This window comes from Mustela putorius, unplaced genomic scaffold (assembly GCF_011764305.1).
Source record: "Mustela putorius furo isolate JIRA1106 unplaced genomic scaffold, ASM1176430v1.1 tig00000129_pilon_pilon_pilon, whole genome shotgun sequence".
NCBI lineage: Eukaryota > Metazoa > Chordata > Mammalia > Carnivora > Mustelidae > Mustela > Mustela putorius.
In genome coordinates, this window is record NW_025421290.1 from 6,055,903 (window position 1) to 6,075,150 (window position 19,248).

At 40.5% G+C, this 19,248-nt stretch overlaps 1 protein-coding gene across 8 annotated transcripts in view; it reads right to left on the bottom strand.

The window, feature by feature from the left end:
- The window catches only part of TRIM9 (tripartite motif containing 9), a 108,064-nt gene that overhangs the window by 26,917 nt on the left and 61,899 nt on the right, over positions 1 to 19,248 (bottom strand). For all 8 annotated transcript variants that reach the window (XM_013056129.2, XM_013056127.2, XM_045069384.1 and 5 more), the window contains exons 3-5: positions 17,986 to 18,108; positions 6,262 to 6,372; positions 4,989 to 5,142 (exon numbers count right to left, since the gene is read on the bottom strand). In XM_013056129.2, coding sequence (XP_012911583.1) covers positions 4,989 to 5,142; positions 6,262 to 6,372; positions 17,986 to 18,108 — 388 coding nt within the window. The remainder of the gene's footprint in view (positions 1 to 4,988; positions 5,143 to 6,261; positions 6,373 to 17,985; positions 18,109 to 19,248) is intronic.

Here is a 19,248-nt window from a genome sequence, read left to right on the forward strand (position 1 = left end):
GCAAAGACTAAGGCTGACATTTTAGAAAAACAGATTTTATAGTGGGTATTTTATTACCCTATTTCACTTTATTAGGTATAAAATAAATGATGTATAAGAATCCAAAGTATTTTCAAATTATTATTTGTGCTTTGGAAATGGATAGCATCACAGTTCCTGGGCTGAACTCTAAGAAATTTTTATTTTACTGAAACTTCTGTCATTGGGCTGTTGCAGCTGTCTTAATCTTAATGCTTTCACCATCATTCTTGGATGTTTTGTTTTTCCAGTTTCAGGAGAAACTGACTGATCAGAAGTCTATTGCTTGTATTCTTTTGGCCCATAATATCAAGCTTTGGGCTAAAAATACTTTTCTTAGTTGCAAGAGGCAACCATTCTTACTCTCTTCCTACTGACTTCCTTGGAGTTTTGGCTCAAAATTAAATTCTGCAACGGTGTCTTCACAAGTGTCACCCAAGTGTTTTTCACAGTAACCCCACCAGAACAGGTGTTGTTATTATCTCTAGTTGATAGATGAGGAAAAAGAAACACAATTTTCATGGCTATTAAGTAGCAGAGCTGGGGTCCGAGTCCCAGCAGGCTGGCCCCAGGGGCTGTATGCTTAATTACACCACATTGCCTCTCCAGACTCATGTGTAGTAATAGTGTACTAGAGGGAAGTCCCCACACCTGATTCCAAGAGGAATATTTCCTTTTGCTTCTGTAATGTGAGTGACAAAGTTCCCCAAGAATTGTTGGCATAGATTAATGAAATATTTCACCATACATAGCATAATGTATCAATTTAATTGAATCACTGTGTTGTCCACCTGAAACGAGTGTGACACTGGGTATCAACCATACTTTAAAAATTGCAGAAAGAAAAAGAAAGAAATATTTCACCATAAGAGCTATGGTAGCTGGAAATGCAATTATCCTGAGTCATCCTATCTGAATGTTCCTTGGGGGACTTTCTCTCCTTTACAGTGGCTGAACAACACAAGTAGCATCTCAGGAAAGTTTCTACTTTAGAGGAACAACAAGCCATTTTTGCAAAACTCTCATTAGTACACTGGTACAGAGAAATGTGAACGTGGGTTTTGAGGACATGCATTGCAGGACTCCAAACCATGAATGGATCACATGCCTGAACAGAAGACATGTGAGTCAGTGTGTGTGCCTATCCGCATCCCTGTCAAACCTCTGGGTGCTCTTTCTCCATGATTTATAAAAAGGTCGGTTCACATCACACTGACCTTGCCCATGACCTTGGTGCATACTCCGGGCTCTTACATGTGACATGAGTTCATAAAGATAAATGTGTTCTTAGGTTGAGTAGAGGCACTTAAGGGATTAACAGCCATTGATACTAAAAAGGCTTAGGGGAGCATTAGGTCACTGTTTCATATCCTGGTTCAGAATGAACATGTTGGCATTTCTTTCCAGCACTGACTCATGAATCTTGGGACACTTTCTATACTTAAAACAATTCTGGGATAATATTTTTCTGAGGATGTTTGAACAAAGAAGGTACCAGCATTCTCCACTTAGATTTCAGATGCAGAATCAGGAAGAGCAGATGAGTTAAATCTTTGGCTCATAGGAGAATAATTTTCTTGCTGATTAGTAGCTGCCCTAACTGAAACAAACAAACCAAAAAAAAAAAAAAAACAGCAACAGACCTATCTTTTTTGATATCAAGGGAAAAAAAGACTTCTGAGATGAAATTCCAAAACCAGAGAGATGCTAGAATTTCCAGTTAAGAAATGAACAGATATTTTTGTTGTTAGTTTGAGTCAAACTTTAAATGCATACTTTATGTAGCTCTGAAAATATTTTAACTTTCTACTGTAATCTGCTTAGCATAATTAGGAAACATATATTGAAGTACACATATTGTATATTGTATTAATGGTCAGATTACTTTAGCACTGTTCTCAATGCTCTTTAAATTTTGACCCTTCTTTCACGGATTTGGGGGTACAGTTTCTTGAGATATTTTTACTGACAAGCTGGGAACATGCAGTGTATTAAACTGACCAAGCTATCCTACCAAAAAACACTACTACACCTAGCACAGCTGTGTATGTTAACAGCTATCAAAGAGGCCAGTAGGAGTAGTCTTAACCACAGCCAGTCAAACTCTATTGCGTCATGACCTTTTGGCTTCTCCTTTCCATCGAAAACATCTGACAGATAAAAATTATTTCGAGTCTAACAGGACTTGGCTCTCACCGAATTAATTAAACTTCACAAGCACAAAGCAAAGCATATAAATTAACTCTGCAGAAGGATACTAATCAGCAGTAAATTAAATTGATGTGAAGTATGAAAAAGAAAAGGAAAATGGAATAATCCAGTCTCATCCCAAATAGCCTGTTAGAGGAACCTTGTAAATAACTGAGATCATTTTGTGTCCCGGGTGAATTTTTTTGTGTTCTGCATTTTGGCCTTGAGAGTGCGTGGCATTCTCTGCCGCACGTGCAGACTTTGGTGGAGTGGACACACAGCCATTTTTCATGCATATGTCTGCAGGCAGCTTTAAGGGGCCAAGTGCCTGTGCTTTAGGATTGGGGTCTGTGAGGCACAGCACATGAGGCTGCAGTTCCCATACCAGATGAAGGGCCTGTTCATTCCAACACAATTGTTACCATCCTGCCAACTGGCCTGGACTTCTCTCTGGGCAGATGGACATAATTCAGAAGGACAGCAAATAAGGGAGGGGAGGGCTCTGTCAGCTGCTGAAAGCAGTTCAAAGCCCTGAGGCTCTCCCCCTCTACCTGCTCCATCACCAAATCTAATTGGGTTGGCTCCTTTTTTCCTTCCACTGCCTTTCTGTGACATATTTTCTCCTCTGAGCTATTTGTGACATAACTTCCAATGATTTGACCTCATTGAGAGGATGGGATCCAGAGAGAGGCTGATTGAGGGGGATTTACCTGGGGATCCATGTATTACTCAGATGGCTGTATTCTATAGACCACATGGGGGTGTTAAAGAAGACATTCTAAATAGCAAGAAAGTTGTGTTGCAACAAAAAGTTAAATTTCTTAAGTTTAAGAGAAGAATTTGGTTATTGCTTGAAGAAGCCAGTTTATAAGGCACTAATGTTAAAACACAAACTGGAAGTTGTAGGTGCAGGGTCTAGAACGTATCCCTCTGGCTTTGAGTGCTTGCCTGACATTCACTAGCTGTGTGAATTCAGTCAAGCTACCCAGTCTACCTGTGCCTCAGTTTCCTTGGATGCCTACTAGGGCTGTAAGAATAAATTGAATTAATCCACATGAAGCACTTAGGAGAGTTTCTGGTTTGGTAAATAGTCAGGAAATGCTAAACATTTTTGTTATGGCAACAAAGTACTTTTATTAACAATCTATATGCTATTTACTCCAAAAATCAGTTAAGGCATCATCCCAAAGCAATACATAATAAACAAAAAATGAGAAAACTGAAAATAAAAGAGCAAAAATCCATTAAAAGAATGAGAGTTACCTGTACCAGATACACAGATGAGTTTAGCTGTGTGATGTGAGTTACAAGTGCAGAGCCCTAAGACTTGCTGGTTAGGTCTTTCTCTCTGATAAAAGGAAGCATGTAGATTTTTCTTAAAAAATGAATATCTTAAATCACTAACTTCTAAGTCCTTTATTATGTGGCTGCTCAAATTGGGAGAAGCAAAGAACAAATCAATTTCTTCAGTTTTAGGAAAAAGACTAGAAAGTGACACAATTACAGAGATGAAGAACAGATAGGTGATTTCCAGGGATTGATGACAGCAGAGGGGAGGGGTGTGGGTATAATTATATGACCATAATGGAGTAGCATGAGGGAGGTCTTTATGGTGGTAGCTTAATTGCAGGAGCAGTTAGATGACTCTAAACACCTGACAAATGACCCAGAGTGATACATATTCATTGTACCAATGTTAATTCCTGTGTTATTGGTTTTTTTTTTTTTTTAAAGTGGACTCCACACAGGGTATAGAGCCCAATGCGGGGCTTGAACTCACAATCCTGAGATCAAGACCTGAGCTGAGATCAAGAGTTGGATGCTTAGCCAACTGGGCCGGGCCACCCAGGTGCCCCTAATTTCCTGGTTTTGATATAAGATGATAGTTCTACAAGATGCAACCATTGATGGAAACTAGGCTAAGGGTACACAGGACCTCTCCTTACTATTTTTTGCAACTTCCTGTGAGTGTATAAATATTTCAAAATGAAAGTTAAAAAAAGAATCTTTTTCCAATGGATATTACTTATACTGCATAAAAATACCATTGCATGGTTGGCTTTTTATTTTTCTTTGAAAGAGTTACTTTCCTTAAGATAATTTTAGGTACTTGTACTTCCCCCCAACCACCAAAAAAATCTCAAAGACATCTTGCAAACCCCTAAATCATATAAGCCAAAAGTTTAAAAAGTTAAAATTTATTTCAGAACTTCATTTTCCTTCTGTAACCAGGCTGGCATTTTCCTGACCAGTATTGGCAAGTCAACACTGATCCTCTCAAATTCCCACTAATTTATGCTCAACCATTTGCTCACCACCTACCCATGTGGCAGTAGTCATTTCAATTCTCAACTGCCTTGATTTATACCAATATTTCTGGGTTACTTTCTGTAACAAGATTTTATTTATGTACAGTGATGCGGTCTTTATCTCCTTATCTTTTTTTATGTCAGCTATTCCCTGATGCTGGGCTTGTGACAGCTCTAAGACTCTTAAGGAGGCAAGCATTGAGTTTATCTGTATGTTATTTGGCTTTCTGAAAGGTAGGTCACAGGGCTACAATGGTACATTTCCCATATGTGGTAAGCTGGGAGCCACTCCAGACTTTTGTATTGTTACCCAGAGGTGTGTGTGTATGTTTACTTCCCCACCTCTTAGGTGATTTATAAACCTGCCAGCTGCATTTTGTTTGCTACTCTCTGGCACAAAGCCTCAATCCTGCTTCAAGTACCAGTATCCACTTGGGGTGTTGCTCTATTTCAGGGGCTGCAGGCACGCACCTTTCATCTGCACAAAGTCGAGCTGGTGAATGGATTGCAGCAGAGGGCTGTTGTCCAGACTCAGGTCGAAGTCCGTGGTCATCCTGGGAGTGAGTGTTCCTTTCCCCCACTGGTCCTCAGTCAGGTGCACCCTCCTTATGAGGGCGTCGGAAATCTAATCACATCAAAGACCACAGCCTAAGAAATATAATACCACACTGGACACAGAACACTGCTCCTCCACTCTCCAGGAGCACACAGAAACATCCTGGGACTCACACCTTTCCTGTCTCCATGTAGGCAGTGAGAAGCCTATTATGACCAGGGTCACCCATGCAAACCTGGGTGCTTTCATGAGTTGGAGGGAGCCACTATAAATAATTAGCAGCTGTAAATTGCTTTGTAGACAAACCCGGATATATGCTATTGCTATTTATGACTGATCAACTAAATGCCAGCAACATTTGATAACATGTTGGTGATCTGTTAATCCTAGCAGAACTAACAACCCTAAGTTTCTAATAGGATGTGTGGATATTGTGTAAACACTTGGAATGAGTTTTATAAAATAGTTTGAGAGGCTGCAGATGGTAATCTGTAATGTGGAATTTCTTACACTTTAAGCCTGTCATCTTCTCTATCACTTCATTCTTTGATAGAGAACTCTTCCATTTCTTATATTTAATCTCTCATTGTCACTCTTGGCCAGTTTGATAAAATGTGAATTGGAAGGAATCTATGAGTTCCTTAATAAAAGCTCCCTTAATCATTGAGCTCAAAACCTAAGCAAAATTCAGCTGACATTATTACATCTCATTAAAACAATCAACACCGAAAAAAATTATGAGAAATCCAAGGAATGAAAAAACTCCTGGAAAATCACTGATTTAACTAGCCAGTAGAAACTGTCAAGAAGGTAGAAGCCTTGCATGTTTAAACATTTCTAGCTGACAATACTGTCCAAGATATTAGTGGAAAGGGACCCAATTCTTAGGCAAAACAGTAGCCCTGCTTCAGAGGAAATTACAGGGACTTACATTTTCATGGTTAAACATGAACAGAAACAAATTTTAAGAAGCCCATGTACATCTCAATCTTGGAGCACATGGTGGCAGAGACTTTCAGGAAGTCAGTGGCGTTCTGCTGGCGCCCACATGTGTGTGGCTGTCTAAAGGTGGGTCCCACTGTGGAGGGAACATGGTCAGCAAGGGCTGCCGAGAGTCCGGCTGCGACATTGGTGGACTGACTTTCACGGGACACTGAGAATCTGAAGTAGAAACTAGTTAACACTTACCTGCAAAAAGCCACTGGGATCATTTTCCTTAATGACCTCTAGGCAGTACTCCATGAGACCTGTGGTCTGGCGCAATTTCACTGTGCAGTGAGAGATCTGATCTCGAACCACCTAGGATTGATGTGAGAACAGAATGGTCCAAAGTGGAACAGGCTGAAAAAGAAGCAAACTGTGGTGCTTGAAGGGACATCTTCCTCAGGTTCCCCTTGCTCCCCAATCTTCCAGGAAGCTGATACTGTGAGCTGCTCTAAGTGGGAGGTCGTGGAGAGTTTATGAAGGAGCTGAGTAACCCGAGATGTGGTTGCAGCTTCTGTTCTGTGAAACGTCACCCACCCGCGCCCACCCTGTGCCTCTCTTGTAAAGAGCAAACGTCCTCATCTGAACCCAATTCCTTCTCATTCTGATTCTTCTTCTTGAGTGGATGGTGGGATGGAGTTAGAGGTGAAACTTGCTGAAAGACAGTGAGCTAATGACAACAAGGAAGCCAGACAAAGATGAATGCAGAGTTAAGTTTGGAGTATAACCCACTTAGAAGCAGTCACTGCCTCATTAGGAGAGCAGTTGTTTTATTTATTTATTTATTTAGACAATGGGAGAGAAAGAGAGAATGAACAGAGGAGTGGCAGAAGGAGAGGGAGAAGCAGACTCCCCCCTTGAGCAGGGAGTCTGATGTGGGGTTTGATCCTAGGACCCTGGGATCATGACTTGAGCCCAAGTAGGATGCTTAACTGACTGAGCCCCTGAGCCGCCCCTGGGAGAGCAGTTTTAAAGTCTCTCTCTAGTTACCATGCTGTGAGCCTGCTTTAACCTAGAAAGGCATTTCTCTGAACATGCAGTTTCTGCCTCTGGGAAGTTGTCTTTGTCCAGTGTCAAACACGACAGTCCTTGAAAAGTTTCTTTCTTCAAAGATTCATTTTCCATGTCCTCTGCTCAGTGACCCAAATCCTGAAGTGGTTTCTGAAGCTAGAGTTGAACAAGAGTTTTCTAGGAAACTCAATTACTTACGTTTATACTACTTTACAAAATCCTCAAAAATATCGAGCTTTCTTGATTTTATAAATAATAACTAAAAGAAATTTTAATAATAATTATTAAAAAGCTTTTTCTTCATTTCTTCTTTTAAGTTTTGATTATACATTTTTCATCAAAGATTATTATATCTACTTTTGAAAACAATTGGAAAATAGACCCCAAAAAAGCAGTTATCTCATCACTCTCATGCAAATTTTTAAAACATTTTGTTTGGTTTTTTTTAGGTTTTATCCTCGAGCTAGATATTTTTATAGTTGCAATCATAATATGTGATAATTTTACCTCCTTCCCACTTAACACTATACCATATACCATTTCACATGTTGCCACCATCAATAAATGTTACTGGCTCCATAAATATCCCACTGAGTGGGTTATCATAATTAATTAAACATTCCTGTTCCTCTATTTTTGGACATTTAAGTTCCTCCTAATTTTTTTGACAGTTCATCCATTTATTATTGCTGATGTCTTTCTAATTTTTTTTTCTTGTGGTAAAACGTACATACAAAATTTACAATTTTAGCTATTTTTAAAAAACGATTTTATTCATTTATTTGAAAGAGAGACAGAGATAGTGAGAGAGAACAAGCAGGGAGGACAGGGAGAAGCACACTCCCCACTGAGCAGAAGTCTAACATGGGACTTGATCCAGGACCCCGGGACCACGACCTGAGCTGAAGGCAGATGCTTAACTGACTGAGCCCCTCGGGTGTTCCAATCTCAGCTATTTTTAATCAGATAATTCTGTGGCATTAAATACATTCATATTGTTGTGCAACTGTCATCACCATCCATTTTCAGAATTGTTTTTATCTTTCCGAACTAAAACTTTGTACCTATTAAACAGTAACTCTGTATTCTCCCCTCCCCGCTGGCCCCTGGCAACACCACCATTCTATTTTCTGTCATTATGGATTTGACTACTCCAGGATTCTCATGTAAGCGGAATCATACAATGTTTGTTCTTTTGTGATTGGCTCATTTCATTTAGCATCATATCTTCAAGGTGTTTATCCACACTGTAGCTGATGTCAAAATTTCCTTCCTTTTTTTTTTTTGTTTCCTTAAGATTTATTTATTTTAGTGAGCGAGCACAAGGGGGAAGGGCATAGGAGGAGGGAGAGTGAAACTCAAGCAGACTCCACGCTCAGCACAGAGCTCAATGCAGGGTCTGTGATTGCAACCCAAGCTGAAACCAAGAGTTGGACACTTAAACTGACTGAGCCACCCAGACATCCCGAATTTCCTGAATAATATTTCATTGTAGGTACATACCACATTTTGTTTATCCATTCAATCATTGATGGATGCTTGGGTTACTTCTACCTTTGGCTCTTATGAATAAAGCTGTTATGACCATGGGTATACAAATATCTGAAAGTCCCTGTTTCACTTATTTTGGGTATATGTCCTGAAGTAGAATTGCTGGATCATATGCTAATTCTATTTTAGTTTTTTTGAGAATCATCATACTGTTTTCCATAGCAGCTGTACCATTTAATATTCTCATTAGCAATGCACAAGGGTTCCAATTTCTCCATATTCTCACCAACACTTATTACTATCTTTTTAAAAAAATAATAATAGCCACCCTAATGGATGTGAAGTGGTATCTCATTGTGGTTTTGATTTGCATTTCCCTAATGACTAGTGATGCTGAGCATCTTTTCATATGCTTATTGGCCATTTGTATATCTCCCATGGAGAAATGTCTATTCAAGTCCTTTGCCTATTTTTTAACTGGGTTGTTTTTTTGCTTTTGACGCACAAAATTTATAAATTTGCATGAAGTCCAATTTGTCTACCTTTTCCTTTGTTGCCTGTGCCTCTGGTGCAATATCCAAGAAATCATTGCCAAATCCAGTGTTGGGAAGCATTTGCCCATTTGAAACATTAGTGTTTTCATCTAAGAGTTTTATATTTTCAGTTCTTACATTTAGGTCTTTGGTCCATTTTGAGTTAATTTTTGTGTATGGTGTTAGGTAATGGTCCAACTTCTTTCTTTGGCATGTGGATAGCCAGTTTTTCTGGTGTCATTTGTTGTAAAACTGTCTTTCCCCATTGCCTAGTCTTGCCACCCTTGTCAAAATCATACTGTTTTCATTATTGTAGATTTGCAGTAAGTTATATAATCAGGAAGTATGAGAACTCTAGTTTTGTCCTTTTACATGATTGTTTTTGCTCTATAGAGTTTCCTAATTTTTTGACAGATGATTTGTTCCCACTTTTTCACTTTTAATAAAATAAAAATAAAAATAAAGTGTAGGGTTTGAAATCTGCATATCAGAACTGGTGAAAGAAATCAACTTTGATGTGAAGATCATTTCTGAGATTTTGCCGGGGAGAGGCGAGACCAAATTTAAAATTCAGTGATAGACTTATTTTCTCTGGCATCTAGTATTCTGTCAAACCATCACCCTATCTGTTGGTCTGGGCTCATGGAATGCAAATTATTTTATTTTATTTTTTTAATAAAAAACAAACAGGAAGATTAAGTTTTTGCTTCTTACAGGGAGAAAAAACACAAAACCCCCAAAAGTATTAAAAAAAAAATCCAGGACAGGTGACCTACTGCTAATATGCTACTTCTGTCTGCCATTTTAGGTATAACTAAATTGTTCCCAGAAAATGTGTTGACATTTTGGTAGCCAGTGCATGAATGCTTCTAGACAGCAGAAGCCTCAGCAGTGGCCAATCACTATCCAAAGGGCATCTGTCCTAAGACTGTGCATACCTAACTGAGTGGTGTGCAAGTCTGCACTGGGCATTGTAACCCAAAGTGAGTCTGCTGAGGCCAAATAGACTTGAATTGTTGTGTTTATTTTCCAGAGCATACAGATCAATGATAATTTTATGACCTAAATGTACTGAAATACATATGATAATCAGGCCTCATAAAATTCTACATCTGCCTCTATACATTTCCTTCTAAAGCAAGATTTATTTGATGCTGAAGGAGCTGTCTTGAATGTCAGGGCTCTCCAGCTAATCTTAAGAAGTTTCACTGTAGTGAAGAGTTGGTGCATTTCAGTGAGGGTTTGCCATTGTATTCCATGGTTCAATCTTCTTGGGATAACTCAATATCCCTGAGTTCCTGGTTCTCAACTCCCACTGTTACAACAATGCATTTGGCCCATCTTTTTACATTTTAATCAACCATTTCACAATGATCCCATTAGCCTGTGATAAAAATCACTACTAAAAATTAAACTACAGGGTTCCCAGAAGCAGCACTTTTGGGTGTATTGTAATTGACATCTAGTTTCTGAATTAATTTGGCAAGATTTCCCATCCTATGAAATCAGCCAAATAATTAGATCTTTTAAGAGTATAAATATATTTTCTCTAGTTGAATGTTTGCATCAGCTCTCTTACTTGTTCCCTTCTTCATTCTGTGTTATTTCTACTACTATTATTATTTATCTCACGTTATATTTTCTATGGAAAACAATTCCTAGGAAGCTAGGCCAGGTCACTTTTCCTTTGAGGTCTACATTTCTCTGCAGTTGCTCTGATGCTCCGGAGAAACGGTTGTCACCATGTTTGCAGCTGGCTAGTGATGACTTCCTTTTCTTAGGAAGGAAATGTGCAAGTTGCAAGAGTGACACAAATAGGGACTGGGAAAAAAAAATCTCCCTGCTTTCATCTGCATTATGGCCTGAACCAGCTCTCTGGGGACAATGAATTAATCTTTAGTTTATAGTTTCAGAGAAGGCTTTCACAATCTTATTAGCAGTCCCCATCTGTTCAGGATGGCAAGTCCTATTGATCACTTGAATGTTTTTATTTTGTTAAGTGGCAAATTTATTAAGGTTATTCTTTGGGTCAAGATGTGTCACAGACACCTATTCAGAAAAAATGAATTTGAGAATAGACTGGCGTGTTCCTCTGAGTGCTCAAATTTTTTCAGTAGCATAGAGTAACCCATGATAGCTTATGTGTAAAATTTTGTTCTTTCTGTCCACAACTACATTTCCCATCCCATCTCTAGTAGACCAATCTCTTCCCTCTGGCACAGCTCATGTAACACAACCAGCAGTGAGAACTGAAGTTAATTAAAGTGAATTTCATTATTTTATCCAATTTGACTTTGACACCCTTTCTCTGCCTCCATTCACCTCTCTATCTTACGTGTGTGTGGCTCTTTAAAATATTTTCTGTGTTTATTCTTTTTAATAAATACTTTCACTCATACTATTTTTTCACTCATCATGGGGTCTGCAGGGATACCACTAATGAATTTTTAGTCTAAGTAAACACTTCTCTCTTTTCTATTCTGAGAAATTCTTTCCTAAATATAATATAAAACTTCCCATCACAGCTTAAAACAGTTTCTCCTAGGGGCGCCTGGGTGGCTCAGTGCCTTAAAGCCTCTGCTCAGGTCATGATCTCAGAGTCCTGGGATCGAGCCCCGTGTCGGGCTCCCTGCTCAGCGGGGAGCCTGCTTCCTCCTCTCTCTCTGCCTGCCTCTCTGCCTACTTGTGATCTCTGTCAAATGAATAAATAAAATATTAAAAAAAAACAGTTTCTCCTAAATATAAGGTAATCCTTTTTTTATATGTAAGGTACAAGTAATCTCAAGATGCAAGCCTGAAGAATTTATTCTTCACAGGTTCTTTTGATCAGTGGGAGGAGTTTCTACATGTAGCATCATTCCTAAAGCAAGATGACCAACTAATGCTTGGAATGGACTCATTTGTGAGTTACAAGTGAAGTGCTTTGTCCATGAGATTTGTCTCGTAAAATAACAAATTTTCTTTTTTTCCCCCTAGATTAGGATATTATCTCCTATATTATCATTATATTCACTGAAACTTAGAGGCATTTAAATTAAGGAAGAGCATCTTCACTTTCTCACATGCCACCATTCTCCCACATGATTATAAAAAATATTTCCCCCTTCTCTTGATACCACTCTCTGTGCTAATGTCATTAATTTACCCACATAGCAACTACTCATTTCAAAGACCAGTTTTGAGGCTTTGAGTTCTAATCAAGAAAAGGATAATTTAGCCCTATTAAATAAATAAAATATGTACCTGTTTTGAGGAAGGCTTGAGTTTTTAACAGAAAAACTGAACTTTCTATTTCAAAAGTGTGAATGCCACCCATAGCCTTATCAATAAACTTTGAGTGGAATATGCAAAACCCACTCTTAGAATGTAGAATACTACATCCCTGTACAAAGAAGTTAATGAAGGAATACAAGTCGCTTGGAAAGATACACATATTGGTGGGTCCCACCCACACAGGAGAACATTTACTGTTTATGGTGGGCTGTGGTTAAAGTGATACATACAGCATGGTATTTTGTAGGCTGTAAGGTGCAGGGAGACACAGTAGATGACTCGCCCATATTCAAAGTGTGTGTTTAGTGCCCTCTGGAGGTAAGGAATGTCATTCATGTCTGAGTTAAGATGTTAAAGATCTGTGACTGCCCTCCATTGACATTGCCAAAGTGGGTAATGAGTGTTCAGAAGAGTGTCCCCTAACTTTGGTGAGCTCCAGCTGTGTGTGGTGGCATCCTGGTGATCCCATAGGATCCTTGCGTACAGTCCCTCTATGACTTTTGTTCCTATGTGGTAAGTAGCAGGGAATCACAGCATTTGCTAAATGAATTCCCCATTAATGATATAGCCTTATAATCAATAATAATTGTGGTTCAAATTTTAGAGTTGGTCCCCCCAAGGGCAGTCAAAGCTTCAAGTGTTCCAGTGTGCTTAATATTTCCAAATGTCTTCATTGTAATGGACTTATAGAATTTGTTGCCAGTTGTTTTATTGGGATTGAGCTGATTATTGGCATAAATTTGTTGCTTATTCTTTCTAGTAAGGGCTGTAGCCTGTCAAATCCTATCTAATTACTTACAAAAGTTTTGTGAGCTTGGGTAGGTCTGTCTTCCACCCTTTCTCCATCCATCTTTCTTCCTTTTTTTCATTTTCTTTCCTTTCCTTCTCTTTCCCTTTCCTTTCCCTTTCTTTGCCTTCCTTCTTCCCTTCCTCTTTTCTCCTTCCTTCCCTCTTTCCTCCCTCCCTCCCTTCCTTTCCTGTCTTCCTCCCTCCCCCTTTCTTTTTCTTTGTTCCTTCCTTTCTTTCTTTCCTTCCTTCCTTCCTTTCTTTCTTTCTTTCTTTCTTTCTTTTCTCTTTCTTTCTTTCTTTCTTTCTTTCTTTCTTTCCCATCTCCCAGCCCAATCTAAGTCAAAGGATTACTAGCCTGTTTTGAAGCAATGGCAAAATAGCCTAAGGAAGCAATTTGACAAGCCAATAACGTCCCTACTGCAAATCTGTACTCTGAATGAAATGACCATATAATTCGGTTTTCTAAATAAACATATTGGAAACACAACAGGCAATACATGGTAAATAATAATAATAAAGACAATGATGCTAATAATGATAACAATTCTAACAAAACCCAACAATATACTTGGATTCAAAGTCAAACATTTTGTATATGGTTACAATTGGATGTGGAGGTCATCTGTAAAGATGAAATGTTATAAGAAACAGCAAACTTTATCATTTTCTTTTAGCATTCTCACTGGATAATTTTGTTGGTACATTCATTGGCCACCCACACATGGAAATTAAAGATTAAATTTTTTCAGAAGTTTTTAAATATAACTTTTTTCTTCCAGAAAATCTTAGAATTGAAAGGTAACCAAGAAGACCCCTGTCACCTTGTACTATTCAACATATGAATTTACTCTAAAATATTGGAACAAATATGCATTTAAGATGGTTGTAGAATTATTTCAAATTCTGAGTGTTACATAAATAAAAATCATTCTTTTCATTTGTAAGTTTGTAAGTTTTGTGAGAAAAACACGGATCTCATTAATGGCACATTTAAGTGTTGTCACAAATTCCCTATGAGGATATTTTAAGGCCTTACTCAGGTCAGGAAGGCCCAGGAAGAATGGTCACAAACCATACAGTTCAAACAAGACACCAGGGGATTGGGTTTACAGTGCTTATTATGGGGATTTTGCCCATGTTGTCCCAAACACAAATCAGTAGTATTTCTTCAAAACTTGAAAGCATTTTTTCCCCTTCAGTAGCTTTCTGACATTTGATTAGTTTACCACATCCCAAAACTAGATATTTGTCTCCCAGTGTTTTTTTTTCAAACCACAGAATAATATTAAACAAAATTTATATTTCAAATATTCCTAAAATATGGTCACAGCTGCCTACATATGTCTCCAAGCCTTTGTTTGTTTGTTTGTTTGTTTACTATTTTAAAAAGAGCTCACCAAACTTCGTGAACCATTTCATAGGATGATCAGTTAAAAACACAAGCTACTTTCCTAGTTTCAGAGACAATCACACTTGTGTATAGACGATTTCTACATGACATACTCTGGTATTATGGACCTTAAGTCCCTAGGAGCACTTTTTTAATATGCTGGGTGCCAGCACATTTCTAGGCATCCTCTCAGGTCTAACAACATTTCCCAAGGACTGCCGGAAGTGCTGGGCAATGCTCTGTGAGGTGACCACTGCTCCTGGCTGATTTTACCCGCAGGTGAAAGTAACTGAGCCAGAGACTTGCTCACAGTTGGAGACCTAGTAAGTGAGGAAGTGTGTCCTCCCACCCCCTTCTCTGTGACACAGAAGCTGGGCTCTTCACCTCTCAGCTCTGGCTTGTCTCAGAACCAGAACCATCCAATCTGCTCCAGCAATGAGTGCTTTCAGAGAGGGGCCTGAGGAGATCATAAAGACTCTTTATACATACTCCCTTTCCAGCATCCCAGGCCTTTTGGATTGCTCAAGAAGAGAAAGTTGCCAGAAAAGTACACACACAACTCTCCTCTTTGTCAGTGAAAAGCAGGCCCCTAGAGAACTCTGCCAAAGGGGAGCGGAAGACCATAAGATTATCCCTGCCCAAGTGTGAGTGATGGGTCGGCCAACAAAGACAGAAAGAAGTACTGTGCTTGGCGAGGGCTGTCTATAAAAGGCCAGTCTTTTCTCACAGATCTGAGTAGCAACAGAAATGACAAGAAAGGGGAATGGCAGGAAGAGAAAAGCAGAGGGAGGGAGATTCGGAGGCTGGCGTCCATGGTCCCGGTGTTGGCGCTGCTGGCGGTTTTTAGCAGTGACATACAATCTGCTGAAAACGGCGCAGAAACAAATCGCTCACGACAGAAGACAGAACAGCTTTGCTGCCATGGGGGACAACCAGCCACCTGCCTCTTGTTTCCTCGGCCCTTCGGGATCTGGGGCAGGACACTCCACTTGGGGCAGCACACTCCACGCGGGGCAGGGCGACATGAGAGCAGGCAGCTGCCTCTGCTCAGCGGCCCCAGGTGCATCCATGTGTCCCGCTGGGGCGGGTCACCTGGACGGACAGACTGTTGCCCCACGTGGAGCCTGGGCAATGAGCAGCAGCTGTTCCTGAGGGATCTCTCTCTCTCTGTGTCCCCGGCACAACCCTCAATGGATTTTCATACAGTCCCATCCCACAGGGGCAGCAGGGGCTCATGGGGCTCTCCTGCCCCTCTGCTGCTGTTTGATATGCATAAATGATGCTTTCTCAATCTGTGATTCCCTTTTCGGTCCAGATCACTGCCCTTCTGGCTCTCCCAGGTAGAAAACCTGCAGTGGCCACCATAGGCCCTGTGAGATTGATCACAAATGGTTTAAAGATACCAAGAAAGTGCCTGCAACAACTTAAAAAAGAGATTTCTACTGAGGAAAAGTTAACACTTGGTGACTACATACAAAAATGGTTGGTCTACTATTTAGAGGGAAAATCCAGCCATCCAGCTCATTTCCTGCAGACAGCTGGGGTTTTCCTTTAGAGAGCTCTATGGGATTCAAGTGATATTTGAGCTCCTCCACCATAACCAAAAAGGATCTAGGTTTCTGAAGGGTATGAAATGAAGGGCTTAGTAAATGTTAGAGCAGGTGATGGAAACAGGTTTGAGTTTGTTCTAACATGAGCCTAAGAGGATCTTCCAAATTAGACGCACCACTAAGAAACAGTAATGGCATCTCTAGAAGGAGTGTTACCATCGCCGGCCTTGGCTTCCTGTCCAAACCAACAGGCTGATGTTCTAGGAACGTTAGAGCCCTGTGCACTTTCCTTTCCCAACTCCTGCTTCAGATTTAACTTCAAGCCATGCCATTTTCTTTATCAAGGCATCTGCTGTGCCTCTCCTTGATAAAAGGGCACTGCAGCTGCCTTGTCAGGACTGTTCAGAGAGCCGTGGCCCTGATGGAGCCCCAGAGGGTGTCAGGCCAATAAGCTTCATCACGTGGCATGGCCCCCAGGAGTTCTTCCAGGCTTGGACCTTGTTATCCCAGCTCTGCCTCCTGCCTGGTGCAGTTCCACAAGTCCTTTCAGAGGGACACCTGAGGCAGGGGAGAAAGGTTTCTATTCCAGCCACATGCTCTGTATTTTGCAGCAGGTGGGCTGTGGAAGAGGGAGCCTCATAGAAGAGGAAGCTAGATTGGGGTTTTCTAACTGTTGGAGAAAACTGTTAAGCTTCCCTGGGGAGCGGTTGTTCTGTATCTGGCCATTTGGCCCCCTGCCTTCTAGCAGCGACCGCCCCCCCAACCCCACCCCAGAGCTTGTGGTCCTGGTGTGTGGCTGAAGCACAGAGTAAAGTTGGAAGGTTGGTGATTCTGCCGCTCAGGGCCCAGCATTGCCAGTCTTACCATGGGTCTTGCCCAGGACTCGTGCCCTAGTTAGCAACTAGTTTATTGTCTTGTTTCTGGTTACCACAAGATGGGTACTGGCCCAACCTGAAGCTTCCCCGCCACCAACCTTGAGCCCCAAATCTTATAAGCTGTGTTCTCTTATTTCTTCATTTTGAAACTCTTCTTTGGTCCTCCTACTGGAATCCCATTCGTTTAGAAATGGGGCCTTTCCCTGTTCTTCAGCGACTACAGCCTGTTCAAATCTCCTGATGCTTATGGGGCCTTTCACAAGCTCCCCTGAGGTTGTATACGTTCTCTGCTGCCCACTATCTAAGCTCTCTGATGTTGACTGCCTAACTGCACTAGAGAGGCTATAGTCAGACCTCACCTCTCCCTCTGCCCTCATCAGACCAGCACTGCATACCCCTTATCCTCCTCCTACTGGTAGCTACCCTGGGGCTTATGGCAGAGCATGTGGACCTCTCTGACTGCCTGCTTCTGAGCTCCCTCCTGCTGGGTCCTTCCCATTTCTTCAGCCTGCTCTCACATCTTGTTGCCCTGCTCTAAAGGGGCAATGGATGGGGTATCAGATGTCTCTAAGAGGACCAATGTTTTTGCCAATGGGGGCAGACTTGTAATCAATTGATTTCACAGTGTGATGACAAAAATCCAAGCAGCTGTCCAGTTGCACTTTCCCTTTCTCTATTCCTTATTATTTTTCTCAGTGCCTATTACTAAATACTGCATATTTTACTTTCTTGCTTAATGTTTATCCCTTCTGGTGGAATATAAGCCTCATGAGGGCAGTAATTTTTATTTACCTAATTATATCTATACCCAGAGCAATTCTTGGGGAGTCACTCAATAAACATCAGTCAGGTAAATAAGGGTGTTCATGGTGAATAAAGGGATGCTGGCTGCCTGCCCTCCGGGCCACTGGCCACCCAAGACTGTGGGTATCTGGCCTACTCATCTGGCCTGTCCAGCCTGGCCCTGGGAGCTTGGGCTCCTCAGCTTTCTGCCCTCCCCCCAGCACAGCACTTACCTTCAGCTTGTGCTCATGCTCCTTGTTGACACGTGCAAGCAGCTGGGCTTTCCTTCTGTTGAGGGCGTCGATGAGGGCATCACATTGGGCCACCAGGCAAGCCTCAAACTCCACACTGTTCTCCTGTGTGAGAGAGCACATGTCTTAGTCCCAGAGTACCTGGGCTCCTTGGGCTGCCAGAAAAAAACAGAGCTCCCCTGTCCATTTGTGTGATGGAAATCCCTGCCGAAGGAGATGGAAAGGAACTCTGTCTACAATGCACATTTGGCATTTTTTTAAGTAACTGGATAAATTTCACTCCACAGTGGTAGTGTTCCCTTGAATTTTACATTGAAAAGTATAAATAGTACTTAATAAATTTATTTTTATCAAAAGGAAATCATCTTCACGGTTCACATTATATTGTGTAAAATAAAGCTTAGTTTGTTGAACATAAAGTTAGAGTTGAACATAAATCCTTCTGAGAGCTGGCGTATGTCCACTTATGGATGGTGGAAGGTGGCATTTGGAGAGGTTGGCTGCCTGAACGTGTTGGGTATGGTGGAGGCATGAGAGTTAAAGAACTATTAAATTCAAGAGGAGAGAGAAGAAAGAGGACAGCAGTGGTCTTCAATATTAAACAATAGTCCAATGACAATAGAAGTTTAAAGAATAATCATGGCCAAAAGTACTTGCTCCTTTCATTAAAGAAGGCAAATAGTTAGTGCACATAGGGCGTCAAGAACAATGAGTATATATAACAGGCATCACCCAGCTGTAAAAGTCAAGCCATGAACCAACCGCTTTTTGGAGAAAGTAAACCATGTTCTAAATGAATTATGGCTTCTTCATGATGTTTAAATTGAATGCCAGATCTAACTATTTTTTATTTAAACCTATACAAGCTGTCGACATTTTTTTCAAGCAGCTCTCTCCCAATTCATAAGCATTCATGAACAATCATCCTTTCAATAAGTTACATATGTAATTTTGAGAGCGAAACCATAATCTGCAAAACAATTGTAATTTATAGCAAATGAAAGATGAATACTCACATATACACAAATAGCACTGAAAAAATAGCATCCAACTGGGTCAACTGTAAGCTTTTGCTGGCAAGGAAAGAACAGCTTAGCCTATCAAATTTTAATTTATTCCCAAAGTCAAAAAGAACTGTGTCTCTTAATATGAGGACATACTGATAGGTATCTGATAACTTCTCAAATGCAAGTCCTTTTTCATTTAAGGTGTGCATTAGTAATTGCTACAGCAATGACATCTACA